Source organism: Neoarius graeffei, chromosome 2, assembly GCF_027579695.1.
Source record: "Neoarius graeffei isolate fNeoGra1 chromosome 2, fNeoGra1.pri, whole genome shotgun sequence".
Classification (NCBI taxonomy): domain Eukaryota; kingdom Metazoa; phylum Chordata; class Actinopteri; order Siluriformes; family Ariidae; genus Neoarius; species Neoarius graeffei.
In genome coordinates, this window is record NC_083570.1 from 62,014,265 (window position 1) to 62,028,822 (window position 14,558).

Genomic DNA, 14,558 nt, shown 5'->3' on the forward strand with positions numbered 1-14,558 from the left:
ATTCATCTCTAACTGATATAACCACATGGGTTCGGGATTACTCTGGGAAACCTTTGTCAAGCTCTACAATACAGAGTTACATCCACAAATGCCAGTTAAAACTTTACTGTGCAAAAGGAAGCCTTATATTAACAGTGTCCAGAAGCACTGTCTACTCCTCAGGGCTCTGGAATCTGGGATGGACATCACAGTAGAAACATGTATTGTGGTCAGACGAATCAGTCCTCCAGGTCTTTTTTTGGAAGAAATGGACGTTGTGTGCTCTGGACCAAATATGAAAAGGACCATCCAGACTGTTACCAGCAGCAAGTCCAAAAGCCAGGGTCTGTGATGGTATGGGGTTGTGTCAGTGCCCTTAGCAAAGGTAACTTGCACTTTTGTGATGGCAGCATTAATGCATAAAAGTACACTGAGATTTTGGAGCAATGAGTGCAATACAGGTCAAAGATTATTTACAAACCATTGTTTTCAGCTTTAATTTTAATTTCAACATACGGTCCCAACTTTTTTCTGATCTGGAGTTGTAGAAAGAAGCAAAATGATCTGTCAGAAGAATACTGTAAAGCTTATTAAATATAAAAACAAGCAGAATAATCTAACATTTGATTTATAATAATCTCATAATAAGAACTAGTGAACAAATTTGCCCATATTCAACATATTTTCACTCAATCATTTTCAAGATATTTTCTGTAGATACTTACAGAACATTATGATTATAGAAAAAGTTACTAATAGTATTCAAACTTTTAAAATGATATACGATACATGTCCTTGAGTATTCTAATGTCAGGGCATAAGAGAATATTACTAATATTGTAATAATGGTGGTTGGTGCAGTGGTTATGCACTGTCACCTCACAGCAAGCAGGTTCTGAGTTCGAACCTTGCAGCCAACCTTGCAGCCACCTTTGGCCCCGGTCACACCACCCGAACTTTGCTGGAGCGTTCCTGGAGCGGTGAAAAAAATTCATCACCGCTCGTAACCGTTCACCACCGTTTAACAAAAGTTGGCCCCCGTTAAAGCAACGCCGTATACGCTCGGCCACCGCTGATGTTTCTCGAGGGGCCCTCCTACCGCTCCGAAAGTTTTGAGCTGCACAAAATATTGCGAGCGGTGAGGAGGGGGCAATTTTCTGCCCCGGCAAAGTTCACCCCCGCTCCACCAACGCCCAGTCAAAGTTTGGCACCGCTAGACGCAAGTTCGTGGACGCTTGGGTCCGCTAGGCCAATGCAGAAATCTTGAACGCTGGACCACCGCTGCTTCGCCAGCGTTGCCCGGGCGGCGATTAAACGTTGCACAAACTTCGGTGGAGCGGTTGTAAGCATTTTACGAACGGACACGGGGTTGCTGGAATGGTGTCGGGCGTTGAAGCAGCTATCCATGGCGGCGATGAACTTTGGTTTGGCGTTGGTATAGAGGTGTCGGAGCGGGACCAGAATTTGGCTATAAATACGGGGAGAAATGGACCAGGAGCTCATTTGGAATCGAGCTGCCGTTGAGTTCAGACCTCATCTATATCGAATTTGCTCAAAGTTACAGTAAAACTGTATCACCATGGATGCTGAGAGACTTGCTATGATTGGTGCGAAACCAACTTTATACCCCCGCCGAGCCAAAGCCCGCATGCTCAGAACGCCGCTATACCAACGCTCGCTACCGCTCACTACCGCTAAACCAACGCTAAAGCAACGCCGGCTTCAGCGGTGCACCGCTAAGCCAACGCCCGTGTTTTCGATTTTTTTCCCATTTTGTGCGCAGTGACGAGCGTTGTCGAAATTCGGCCCCCCTCCCTACCATTCAAGGAACGCTCCAGCAAAGTTCGGGCGGTGTGACCGGGGCCTTTTATTGTGGAGTTTGCTTGTTCTCCCTGTGTCTGTGTGGTTTCCTCTGGATGCTCTGATTTCCTCCCACAGTCCAAAGAAAGACTGGGTCAAGTGGTTACTCTGAATTACACATAAGTGTGAATGTTTGTTCATCTCTGTATTAGCCCTGGGACAGATTGGCGATCACCTCTTGCAGAAGTCAGCTGGGATTGGCTCCACCTTCCCCCAAGACCCTGATGGATAAGCAGTATAGATAATGGATGGATGGAATAATGGCATAAAATGTGACGTACTGTGCCGCAAATACTGTATTTTATACAGTGTTCAATTACAAGTCGATTAAGCATGAATGCATTGAATGTGGTTTCCACAGATGCGTTTATGGAGTTTAGCAGTGGAATTCTGTCAGTCACAGGCATTAATGCCACGGGACACATTTTTGCCTCTTACCCTGGACGACATCTCACAATACTTGGAGGGTTTCTGGACCAGGTAACTTTGTTAAATATACATACTGTTTGCTCCAAATTTTTACATTGTTTTGCTGATCACCAAAGATAAAATATTGTTGTTGATGATAATGATGATAATAATGATGATGATGATTATTATTTTTAGGGAGGCACAGTGGTGTAGTGGTTAGTACTGTCACCTCACAGCAAGAAGGTCCTGGGTTTGAGCCCAGTGGCCAACGGGGGGTTTTCTATGTGGACTTTGCATGTTCTCCCCGTGTCTGCGTGGGTTTCCTCCAGATGTTCTAGTTTCCCCCATAGTCCAAAGACATGCAGGTTAGGTTAACTGGCTACTCTAAATTGACCATAGATGTGAATGTGTGTGTGAAGACTTGTTTATAATAATAATAATAATAATAATAATTTCAATTTATATAGTGTCTTTCTCACACCTGAGGTCGCTTTACAATTGGGGGGGGTCCACTAAAAGAGGGTTAGGATGTTATTCCAATGGTGTAGCTGCCACAGTCCCACCAGGTGCATGAAGATAAATCCCACACTACCTGCACAGCCACCGCGACGCCCACTGGGCAACATCGTTTGGAACACCGTGCCATGGATCCACAAAGCAAGCACAGAAGCACCACCACATGGAGCACTGGTATGTCCCAAACCACCTGCACAGCCGCCACGATGCCACTGAGCAACATCGCTCGGAACACCACGCCAAGCACAAAAGCACCTCCGCACAGAGTGCTGGACAACCACAATGTTAAAAAGACTAACAAGCTCACTGCAGTCCATAGTAAGGAGCACAGGCATCACCCATGGCGGACCAAGACCTGGAAGGAACCGACACCAAAACTGGGTCCGGAACTACGCCACAACTGGCAGACAAAACACTCAAACAAAAAATAAAATCAAACTACACAAACACAAAAAAGAAAAACAAAAGGAAAAAAAGAAAAATGAAAAGCTCCGGTGAGAAGTGGCAGCCAAAATGCGCACGGTGTACTCTCAACTGGAAATGGAAAAACGTTATGACAACTTGTTTGTCTGGGAAGCCACGACAGTCCTAGCAAGCTGGCGGTAGATGAAGTGTGCTCTCAAAAGACGCAGACAACTGACAGGCCAATTGGCCTACAGGGCATCAGGATAAAATAAAATAATCATCATTACTGTAATTTTACTGCAACTCTTCTGTTCTTATTAGCTAAACTAGATAGACTGGTCTAGATTAGCTTATTTTTGTACTTGACTACAAAACATTTTAATTAATTGAAGTAACAATTTAATTAATTGAAGTAACAATTTTTGAACTTAACAGACAACGAATTTGAATGAATCAGTTTTGTGGGACTAACCCTACAAATGTTGCCATAATAATATTAAGAAAATCTAAAGAATCAAAAAGTAAGAAATTTATTTAAAATAATTTTAAGTGTATTTTATAAAGCAGTGTAATAATGTTAAAGCAGAATAACAGAGAAATATCACAATGTTAAGAAAGGGAAATGTGAATGGTAAATTGGGCTCAACAAAAGTCTAAGCTAAGCTAAGCTAAGCGTTCTAGTTTGTAACCTTGGTTCTAGCCTAAAACACTCGGTTTTAGGCTTCTACATAACCTGTAATGTTTCCTCCAGAATGACAATGAAAATACCATTAACTATTTGAATTCTGAATATACCGTAGCTTAGCAACACAATAATGCTGTACATGCAAAACAAATATATATATATATATATATATATATATATATATATATATATATATATATACACACACACACACAACCCCGATTCCAAAAAAAGTTGGGACAAAGTACAAATTGTAAATAAAAACGGAATGCAATAATTTACAAATCTCAAAAACTGATATTGTATTCACAATAGAACATAGACAACATATCAAATGTCGAAAGTGAGACATTTTGAAATTTCATGCCAAATATTGGCTCACTTGAAATTTCACGACAGCAACACATCTCAAAAAAGTTGGGACAGGGGCAATAAGAGGCTGGAAAAGTTAAAGGTACAAAAAAGAAACAACTGGAGGACCAAATTGCAACTCATTAGGTCAATTGGCAATAGGTCATTAACATGACTGGGTATAAAAAGAGCATTTTGGAGTGGCAGCGGCTCTCAGAAGTAAAGATGGGAAGAGGATCACCGATCCCCCTAATTCTGCGCCGACAAATAGTGGAGCAATATCAGAAAGGAGTTCGACAGTGTAAAATTGCAAAGAGTTTGAACATATCATCATCTACAGTGCATAATATCATCAAAAGATTCAGAGAATCTGGAAGAATCTCTGTGCGTAAGGGTCAAGGCCGGAAAACCATACTGGGTGCCCGTGATCTTCGGGCCCTTAGACGGCACTGCATCACATACAGGCATGCTTCTGTATTGGAAATCACAAAATGGGCTTATCTGTGAACACAATTCACCGTGCCATCCACCATTGCCAGCTAAAACTCTATAGTTCAAAGAAGAAGCCGTATCTAAACATGATCCAGAAGCGCAGACGTCTTCTCTGGGCCAAGGCTCATTTAAAATGGACTATGGCAAAGTGGAAAACTGTTCTGTGGTCAGACGAATCAAAATTTGAAGTTCTTTATGGAAATCAGGGACACCGTGCCATTCGGACTAAAGAGGAGAAGGACGACCCAAGTTGTTATCAGCGCTCAGTTCAGAAGCCTGCATCTCTGATGGTATGGGGTTGCATTAGTGCGTGTGGCATGGGTAGCTTACACATCTGGAAAGACACCATCAATGCTGAAAGGTATATCCAGGTTCTAGAGCAACATATGCTCCCATCCAGACGACGTCTCTTTCAGGGAAGACCTTGCATTTTCCAACATGACAATGCCAAACCACATACTGCATCAATTACAGCATCATGGCTGCGTAGAAGGGTCCGGGTACTGAACTGGCCAGCCTGCAGTCCAGATCTTTCACCCATAGAAAACATTTGGCGCATCATAAAACAGAAGATACGACAAAAAAGACCTAAGACAGTTGAGCAACTAGAATCCTACATTAGACAAGAATGGGTTAACATTCCTATCCCTAAACTTGAGCAACTTGTCTCCTCAGTCCCCAGATGTTTACAGACTGTTGTAAAGAGAAAAGGGTAAACATGGCCTTGTCCCAACTTTTTTGAGATGTGTTGTTGTCATGAAATTTAAAATCACCTAATTTTTCTCTTTAAATGATACATTTTCTCAGTTTAAACATTTGATATGTCATCTATGTTCTATTCTGAATAAAATATGGAATGTTGAAACTTTCACATCATTGCATTCCGTTTTTATTTACAATTTGTACTTTGTCCCAACTTTTTTGGAATCGGGGTTGTATATAAATGCCTATATATAATGTAATTCAGCTAATGCACATTGATTGGCTTCTTTATTCTCAATACATTCAGCAATCAGCTGGTTTTGGATCCAGTGACCTATTTCTGCCTGTACCTACCCAAAGAGTCACTTAACTGTGTGTAACTGACCAAATGCTATTTTAGTAGGATTCACAAATGCACAACACTGAAAGAAAAAAAAAACCAATGAAATCATAATTACATTAACATTAACAAAGCATATTTATGCTCAGAGTAGATGTTGCCATTACATGTTAGTCTAACAATAATCTAGGTGCATTTTGGAAAATCTGATCAGTTTCACATCAGACAGTAAATGAGGCAGGAAAAATTATCAGTGTGCCTTCCTGTTGCAGGTGATTGGAACTGGCATGCTGGTGCTGTGTATCTTGGCCATAACCGATAGCAAGAATATTGGAGCTCCTAAAGGAGTGGAGCCTCTGGCCATTGGCCTGATCATCCTGGGCATCAGCGTGTCCATGGGCATGAACTGTGGATACCCACTGAACCCCGCCAGAGACCTTGGCCCCCGAGTCTTTACTGCTATAGCTGGTTGGGGCATGGAGGTGTTCAGGTAGCACTCTCCATTCTACTTGTTGTTCTCCTAATGTCACTGCTTGGAGTGGGATCTAAATAAATCTTTCAGGCCAACTGAGTGATAGCACTGTGCTCTAAGGTCTGATCATGAGATAATCATTTTTACTCTATCCACATTCACTGGATATGAGCAATCGTGTGCTCTGATTGGCTACTCTACTACTAGGCTATCAGCTCATATACCGAGAGTAGAGAAAAACAAAACGGCAGAGCACGTTGCTGAACCAACTGAGGATGAAATAAAAACTCTACTCGAAAACAAAACCCCCAAAAATACAAAAATAATGCAACAAAATATGGAATGAAAGTATTTGATGGTAAGAACACATCTTTTTTTTCAAGAATTATTATTATAACATTTTTCACAAATTGCTACTGTCATTTCGCCAGTTTGTTTACATTCTAAGCGGGAATAATTTTGTCAAACGTTTTGTATAAAGGTTTTATTAATCGAATTTTCAACAAATAAAAATGCTCTGTTTCTCAAAATCCAGTGAATGTGGATATAATAAAACAATTATTCTACTCAATCTCATCGTACATGGCTTACAGCCAAATCGGTGTTACGCACCTCGCCAGCTATCAGCTTATGTACGACTCGAGTTCATGGAATAAATGTTAAGTATCCTGCTTTGGCAATTATATGTGAATTATCAATTTGTAGGTTTGGTATCATTGCACAGGTTCTCCAAACCACAAGTAACGTTAATACATATGAATTTTTATTTACCCTAACTGTTGTGTGTGTGTGTGTGTGTGTGTGTGTGTGTGTGTGTGTGTGTGTGTGTGTGTGTTGTTTTCACATACCCAAGTTCTTGTATTAACTTTCATATGTATCTTATTTAAAGTGTGTGATGTAGCACAGAAGGGCTCACTACAGTGAAATATGTATAATGATAAAGTTGACATTATCTTTGAGTACCTTTACTATTCATCTTTCACTTTTTTCTGAACACATCGCAAAGTATAAGGATGCTCTTAATGCTGCCCGGTCCTCCTACTATGCTAACGTCATTAAGAGTGGCAATCATAGACCCAAAACTCTGTTTAATACAATAAATAAACTTCTTCAGCCTCTTTCCTCAACCACTCCCAGTTCCCCTGCTCAGTGTCAGACTTTTTTGGATTTTTTCAAGGATAAAATTGACAGTATTTACCAACACTTTCATTCTGAAATTCATTCTTCTGTCTCGCAAGTAGCTCTTTCTCATAAAGCTGACTGCTGTCTCTCTGCTTTCTCTCCTGTTGATTCTTGTAAAGTATCGGAAATTATAACTAAGTCCTCCTCCTCCTCATGTCTGTTGGACCCTGCACCCACTGCACTTCTTAAATCTTGTGTATCTGCTATTTCCCCTTATATTGCTCATATGATTAATCAGTGTTTTGCTTTAGGCACTGTTCCCATCTCCCTCAAAATTGCTTCTGTTACACCAATACTAAAGAAACCTGGTCTAGATACTTTTTCACTGTCCAATTACAGACCCATTTCAAATCTCCCTTTCTTAGCTAAAGTAATGGAGAGTTGTAGCCTCTCAGCTTCATACTTTCCTTGCTCGTAATGATCTCTATGAACCTTTTCAGTCAGGCTTTCGCAATCTGCACAGCACTGAATCTGCTCTCTTAAGAGGTTAATGACCTCCTGCTCTCAACTGATGCTGGTCATCTCAATGTCCTTGTTCTCTTGGACCTCACAGCTGCCTTTGCCACTGTACATCATGAGATACTCATTTCCAGACTATCTTCTGTTGGTATTACTGGCTTAGCTTTAGCCTGGTTTCAGTCATATCTCACAAACAGGCAACAGTTTATTTCTATTGGTGTTCATAAATCATCCACTGCTACTGTTGCTCAAGGTGTGCCTCAGGGTTCTGTCCTTGGTCCCCTTCTTTTTATATTATATGTTTCTCCTAGGGGCGGCATGGTGGTGTAGTGGTTAGCGCTGTCGCCTCACAGCAAGAAGGTCCTGGGTTCGAGCCCCGGGGCCGGCGAGGGCCTTTCTGTGTGGAGTTTGCATGTTCTCCCTGTGTCCGCGTGGGTTTCCTCCGGGTGCTCCGGTTTCCCCCACAGTCCAAAGACATGCAGGTTAGGTTAACTGGTGACTCTAAATTGACCGTAGGTGTGAGTGTGAATGGTTGTCTGTGTCTATGTGTCAGCCCTGTGATGACCTGGCGACTTGTCCAGGGTGTACCCCGCCTTTCGCCCATAGTCAGCTGGGATAGGCTCCAGCTTGCCTGCGACCCTGTAGAAGGATAAAGCGGCTAGAGATAATGAGATGAGATGAGATGAGATGAGATGAGATGAGATGTTTCTCCTATAGGCCAGATTATTCGTAACCATGGCCTTAACTTTCATTGTTATGCTGATGACATTCAAATCTACATCACTATCACCCCTTCCATAGCCTCTGTTCAGCTGCTAAGGACTTGCATCACTGACCTTAAGCAATGGCTGCATAAGAACTGCCTTAAACTTAATGCCAGCAAAATGGAGGTTCTATTAGTAGGTACCAAAAGACAGGTTCTGAACTTCTCCAGTTTTACTATTGATGTTGATGATGTGTCTATTAGTCCTTCCCAAGTTATAAAAAACCTTGGAGTTCTCTTTGACTCCACCCTTACGTTTGAACCCCATCTATCACTCCCTCCATGAAATAAGCAACGCTGATTCTTTATACAGATGGATTTATTTTTCTCTTCATTCCAATTCACCGTCAACAATCCACCGTCGAACTGTTATAAGACAATATACAAAAAACACGCATTCATTTAACATAAAATTGACATGCCAAAGACTAATTAACGTGACAAGCAACGTAAATAAACATATCTCGCTGGCTGCATACAACACAGAGGGAATGAGTCTTGAACAAAAAAACCCTCAAAATCAAAATAGGAAATTCTAGGATCATCTTGAAAATAAAGGATAAACAACTTCTTCTTGAAACTTTCTTGGTGGATTCCTGCAGTTGCAGAGGCAAAAACTCGGAACTGGGAGGAGTTCGGTGAGGCCATGGAGGAGGACTATCGGTCGGCCTCGAAGAAAGTCTGTAAACCGTCCGGCGCCTCAGGAGGGGGAAGCAGTACTCTGCCAACACTGTTTACAGTGCGGGTGGGGAGCTGTTGACCTCGACTGGGGACATTGTCGGGCGGTGGAAGGAATACTTCGAGGATCTCTTCAATCCCACCATCACGTCTTCCATTGAGGAAGCGGAGGCTGATGACTCAGAGGTAGACCCGTCCATTACCCAAGCCGAAGTCACTGAGGTGGTTTTCAAGCTCCTCGGTGGCAGGGCACCGGGGGTGGATGAGATCCGCCCTGAGTGTCTCAAGTCTCTGGATGTTGTGGGACTGTCTTGGCTGACACGCCTCTGCAGCATCGCGTGGCAGTCAGGGACAGTGCCTCTGGAGTGGCAGACTGGGGTGGTGGTCCCTCTTTTTAAGAAAGGGGGCCGGAGAGTGTGCTCCAATTATAGGGGAATCACACTTCTCAGCCTCCCCGGGAAGGTTTACTCCAGGGTACTGGAGAGGAGAGTTTGGCCAATAGTCGAACCTCGGATCCAGGAGGAACAATGCAGTTTTCGTCCTGGTCGTGGAACACTGGACCAGCTCTATACCCTTCATAGGGTGCTCGAGGGTTCATGGGAGTTTGCCCAACCAGTCCACATGTGCTTTGTGGATCTGGAGAAGGCATTCGACCATGTCCCTCATGGTATTCTGTGGGGGGTGCTTCGGGAGTATGGGGTTCGGGGCTCTTTGCTAAGGGCTGTCCAGTCCCTGTACGAACGGAGCAGGAGTCTGGTTTGCATTGCCGGCAGTAAGTCAGACCTGTTCCCAGTGCATGTTGGACTCCGGCAGGGCTGCCCTTTGTCACCGGTTCTGTTCATAATTTTTATGGACAGAATTTCTAGGCGCAGCCAGGGGACGGAAGGAATCCTGTTTGGGAACCACAGGATTTCATCTCTGCTTTTTGTGGATGATGTTGTCCTGTTGGCTTCTTCAAGCCAGGACCTTCAGCATGCACTGGGGTGGTTTACAGTCGAGTGTGAAGCGGCTGAGATGAGAATCAGCACCTCAAGTCCGAGGCCATGGTTCTCGACCAGAAAAGGGTGGCTTGCCCTCTCCAGGTTGGTGGAGAAGTCCTGCCTCAAGTGGAGGAGTTTAAGTATCTTGGGATCTTGTTCACGAGTGAGGGAAGGATAGAGCGTGAGGTCGACAGGCGGATCGGTGCAGCCCCCGCAGTGATGCGGTCGCTTTACCGGTCCATTGTGGTGAAGAAGGAGCTGAGCCAAAAGGCGAAGCTCTCGATTTACTGGTCGATCTACGTTCCGACTCTCACCTATGATCATGAGCTTTGGGTAATGACCGAAAGAACAAGATCGCGGATACAAGCGGCCGAAATGAGTTTCCTTCGCAGGGTGGCTGGGCGCTCCCTTAGAGATAGGGTGAGAAGCACAGTCACTTGGGAGGAGCTCGGAGTAGAGCCGCTGCTCCTCCACATCGAGAGGAATCAGCTGAGGTGGCTGGGGCATCTCTTTCGGATGCCTCCTGGATGCCTCCCTGGGGAGGTGTTCCAGGCATGTCCCCCTGGGAGGAGGCCCCGGGGAAGACCCAGGACACGCTGGAGGGACTATGCCTCTCGGCTGGCCTGGGAACGCCTCGGTGTTCTTCCCGAGGAGCTGGCCGAGGTGTCTGGGGAAAGGGAAGTTTGGGCTTCCATGCTCAGACTGCTGCCTCCGTGACCCAGCCCCAGATAAAGCGGATGAAGACGAGACGAGACGAGACGAGATTCCTGCAATTAATTGCGTCCTGTGATCCCACCAGATGTGGTGCTTTCCAGCAGAAAGTAGCACTGTTTGTCCTCACATTAGTGGTGTGTCGTTCACGAACGAACCGTTCTTTTTGAACGAGTCTTTGAAGTGAACGACTAGAACTAGTTCGCGCTGCCTCTCGTTTGCGAATCAGCAGTCTCTGCTCGCTGGCAGCAGGGCGGTCGCTGAATCTCGGTCATTGGCGAATCAGCAGGATCTGTTCAGTAGCAGAAGGGCGTCCAACTTGCATTTTGATCTGTGCAGAGCAACGCCACTTTCCTTCTTTAAGGGCTATCTGAGCCCTATTATCAGAGCGTTGACACATGCCAGGTCTTTAGTTTACAATTTAGAGCTCTCACTCAGCAATACATTTCAGTTCACAGCGAACGAGCTCAGCAGTTCGCGAACGAACGAACAGCCAGCAGCCAGCCTGCCTGCTGCCATACTGGGCTGGGCGCATAGCAACGGTTTCCATGACTGTGATAAACAATGAAGAACGTGGCTCTGGAGATCGCGGCATACTGTGTTCATTTTTTTAATGTTAATGCAATTTGTAATAAAGTGGTTTGTTCTTTGTAATGAGCGTTGCTGTTGAATATGAGCAAAATGGGTGTTACTTAATGGGTTTAAAGGAGGTCTCTTGCTCGAACAGCTGGAAAAGGTCTCGCTAGACGTGACGTCAATCGAATGTTCGTGCATAACAACCGTTTCCATGTCCATGACCAGGCCAAACAATGAATGATCATGAATGCAGCAGAGAGACATCGCAGGCTACTATTCGCTGAATACGATGACTTGTAAAGTTGTTTATTCTCTGAAATGAGTGTTGCTGTTAAATAAGCAATTTTTTTTTTTGCTTAATGGGTTTGAGAGAACAACTGCATAGCCGGCAGACCATGGCTCTACTAAAATAAATATAATAAATATAAAAACAGCTTTATTCTCATCTACATTTAATTAACTTTCAGAGCTTTGTTTATGTAGTCTTTTTCAGATAATGCTAGGATAATGTTTTTCTTCCATCTTTTTCTCAAGCACATTGTAATGTATGAAAATCTATTGTGGATGGCAACTCTGCCGCCTTTCGTTCACTCAAGATGAACTAAACTTCGGACGACAGCCATTGTTGTGCCGCTTTGGTGTGACGTCATCAAAATGAACGAGTGAACGAACTGAACGAACGAATTTCTTTGCTGAACTGACCGACATGAACGAACTGGCGGAAATGAATCGCCATGTCCCACCAATACCTCACATGGTTCTCCCTCAGCACCTGTTACTCACTACACTGCCAGAAGTGTCTCAAATAGTCTCACATTATTCATGTAAACACTGAGACATGTTCTGACATGTAGAAAGAAGGACTGACAAGGCTTGGGCTTGAGTTGCACAATACAAATAAATCTTCACAAGAAATAAACCACATAAATAATATATGTAAACATACAGTATATGTAAACAAATTATTATTAATTATTGCAAATAATATCCACAGCAGTTACACCATCTTAAACTAATTACTAAGAATGCTTTCTTTCACCTCTGCAATATTGCACGTCTCTGCCCTTTTCTCTTGGAAACTGATGCCAAAATGTTGGTCAATGTGTTTATTTTTTCTCATCTTAACTACTGCAGTTCTGTTTTTTAAAGACCATCAAACGACTTCAGCTGGTTCAAAATGCAGCAGCGAGGGTTCTCACATGAACAAAAAGAACAGAGCACATTACTCCAATTCTAAGGTCCCTTCACTGGCTTCCAGTAAGCTACAGAATTGACTTTAAAGCATTGCTGCTGGTGTACAAATCTCTAAATGGTACAGGGCCCAATTACCTCTCTGATATGTTGCAGCAGCCTAACCCAATCAGATCTACCAGCTCGCAGCAGCAAAATTTACTGGTAAAACCTGTTGTTAAAACAAAGTGTGGTGAAGCAGCTTTTAGCTACTATGCAGTACAGCTATGGAACCAACTCCCAGAGGACATCAAAAATGCTCCTGCTGTTGGCAAGGCAAGGCAAGGCAAGTTTATTTATATAGCACATTTCATACACAGTGGCAGTTCAATGTGTTTTACAGAAGTAAAAGCAAAACAGTAAACAATAGAGAATAAAATAACATAAAATAAATGGGAAGAAATATAATAAGAATTTAACAATAGTAGAAATAAAATAATAAAATGAAGTAGAAGTTCAAATAGGGGGGAAAAAAAACAAAACCAGCAGAATAAAATAGAATAAAAGTTAAGTAAAATTTGAAACATGCAGAGACTGTAAAAGTAAAGATTATAAAACATGTAAAGAAGACAATATTAATTATTTAACAGAAAGCATCTGAAAACAGCTTGGTCTTTAACCTAGATTTGAAGCTGCCAACAGCAGGAGCATTTTTAATGTCCTCTGGCAGTTGGTTCCATAGCTGCACTGCAAAGTAGCTAAAAGCTGCTTCACCATGCTTTGTTTTAACAACAGGTTTTAATAGTAAATTTTTCTGTTGCGATCTGGTAGATCTGATTGGGTTAGGCTGCTGCAACATATCAGAGAGGTAATTGGGCCCTGTACCATTTAGAGATTTGTACACCAGCAGCAATGCTTTAAAGTCAATTCTGTAGCTTACTGGAAGCCAGTGAAGGGACCTTAGAATTAGAGTAATGTGCTCTGTTCTTTTTGTTCGTGTGAGAACCCTCGCTGCTGCATTTTGAATCACCTGAAGTCGTTTGATGGTCTTTTTTGGCAGGCCTGTGAAAAGGCCATTGCAGTAATCAACGCTACTAGAGATGAAGGCATGTATCAGTTTTTCCAGATAATTTTTTGACATAAGTCCTCTTAGTTTGGAAATGTTTTTTAGGTGATAAAATGCCATTTTAGTGATTGCTTTTATGTGACTGTCAAATTTTAGCTCGCTGTCAATGAAAACACCAAGATTTTTAACCATTTCTTTAGTTTTAATCCCCTTTGTGTCAAGAATAGTGGTAATCCTGAGTCTTTCATCTTTTTTTCCAAATAGAATTACTTCTGTTTTATCTGTGTTCAGCTGAAGAAAATTTTGTGACATCCAGTTGTTGATTTGATCGATACACTGGTAGAGACATTCAAGGGGGGCATAATCATTAGGTGATAAAGCAAAATAAATTTGGGTGTCATCTGCATAGCAGTGATACAAAATTGAATTGTTATTGATAATTTGCCCAAGTGGGAGCATATAATGGTTGAATAGTAATGGTCCAAGAATCGACCCCTGGGGGACACCACAGGTCAAGGACATTGACGTTGAGGAACAATTTCCCATGGTAACAAAGAAGCTTCTATCTTTTAAGTATGAATTTAACCAATTGATAACTTTACCAGTCAATCCAACCCAGTGTTCAAGTCGATATAGCAGTATGTTGTGATCAACAGTATCAAAAGCTGCACTGAGGTCCAGTAATACCAGGACCGATGTTTTGCCTGCATCAGTATTAAGACGTATGTCATTTATAACTTTAATCAGCGCTGTTTCAGTG

General features: G+C 42.7%; 1 protein-coding gene across 1 annotated transcript in view; it reads left to right on the forward strand.

Annotated features, from left to right (window-relative positions):
• aqp9a (aquaporin 9a) overlaps window positions 1–14,558 on the forward strand; it is a 32,227-nt gene that overhangs the window by 12,330 nt on the left and 5,339 nt on the right. The window contains exons 5-6 of the mRNA XM_060903058.1: window positions 2,201–2,319; window positions 6,014–6,231. Of these exons, the coding sequence (XP_060759041.1) occupies window positions 2,201–2,319; window positions 6,014–6,231 (337 nt within the window). The remainder of the gene's footprint in view (window positions 1–2,200; window positions 2,320–6,013; window positions 6,232–14,558) is intronic.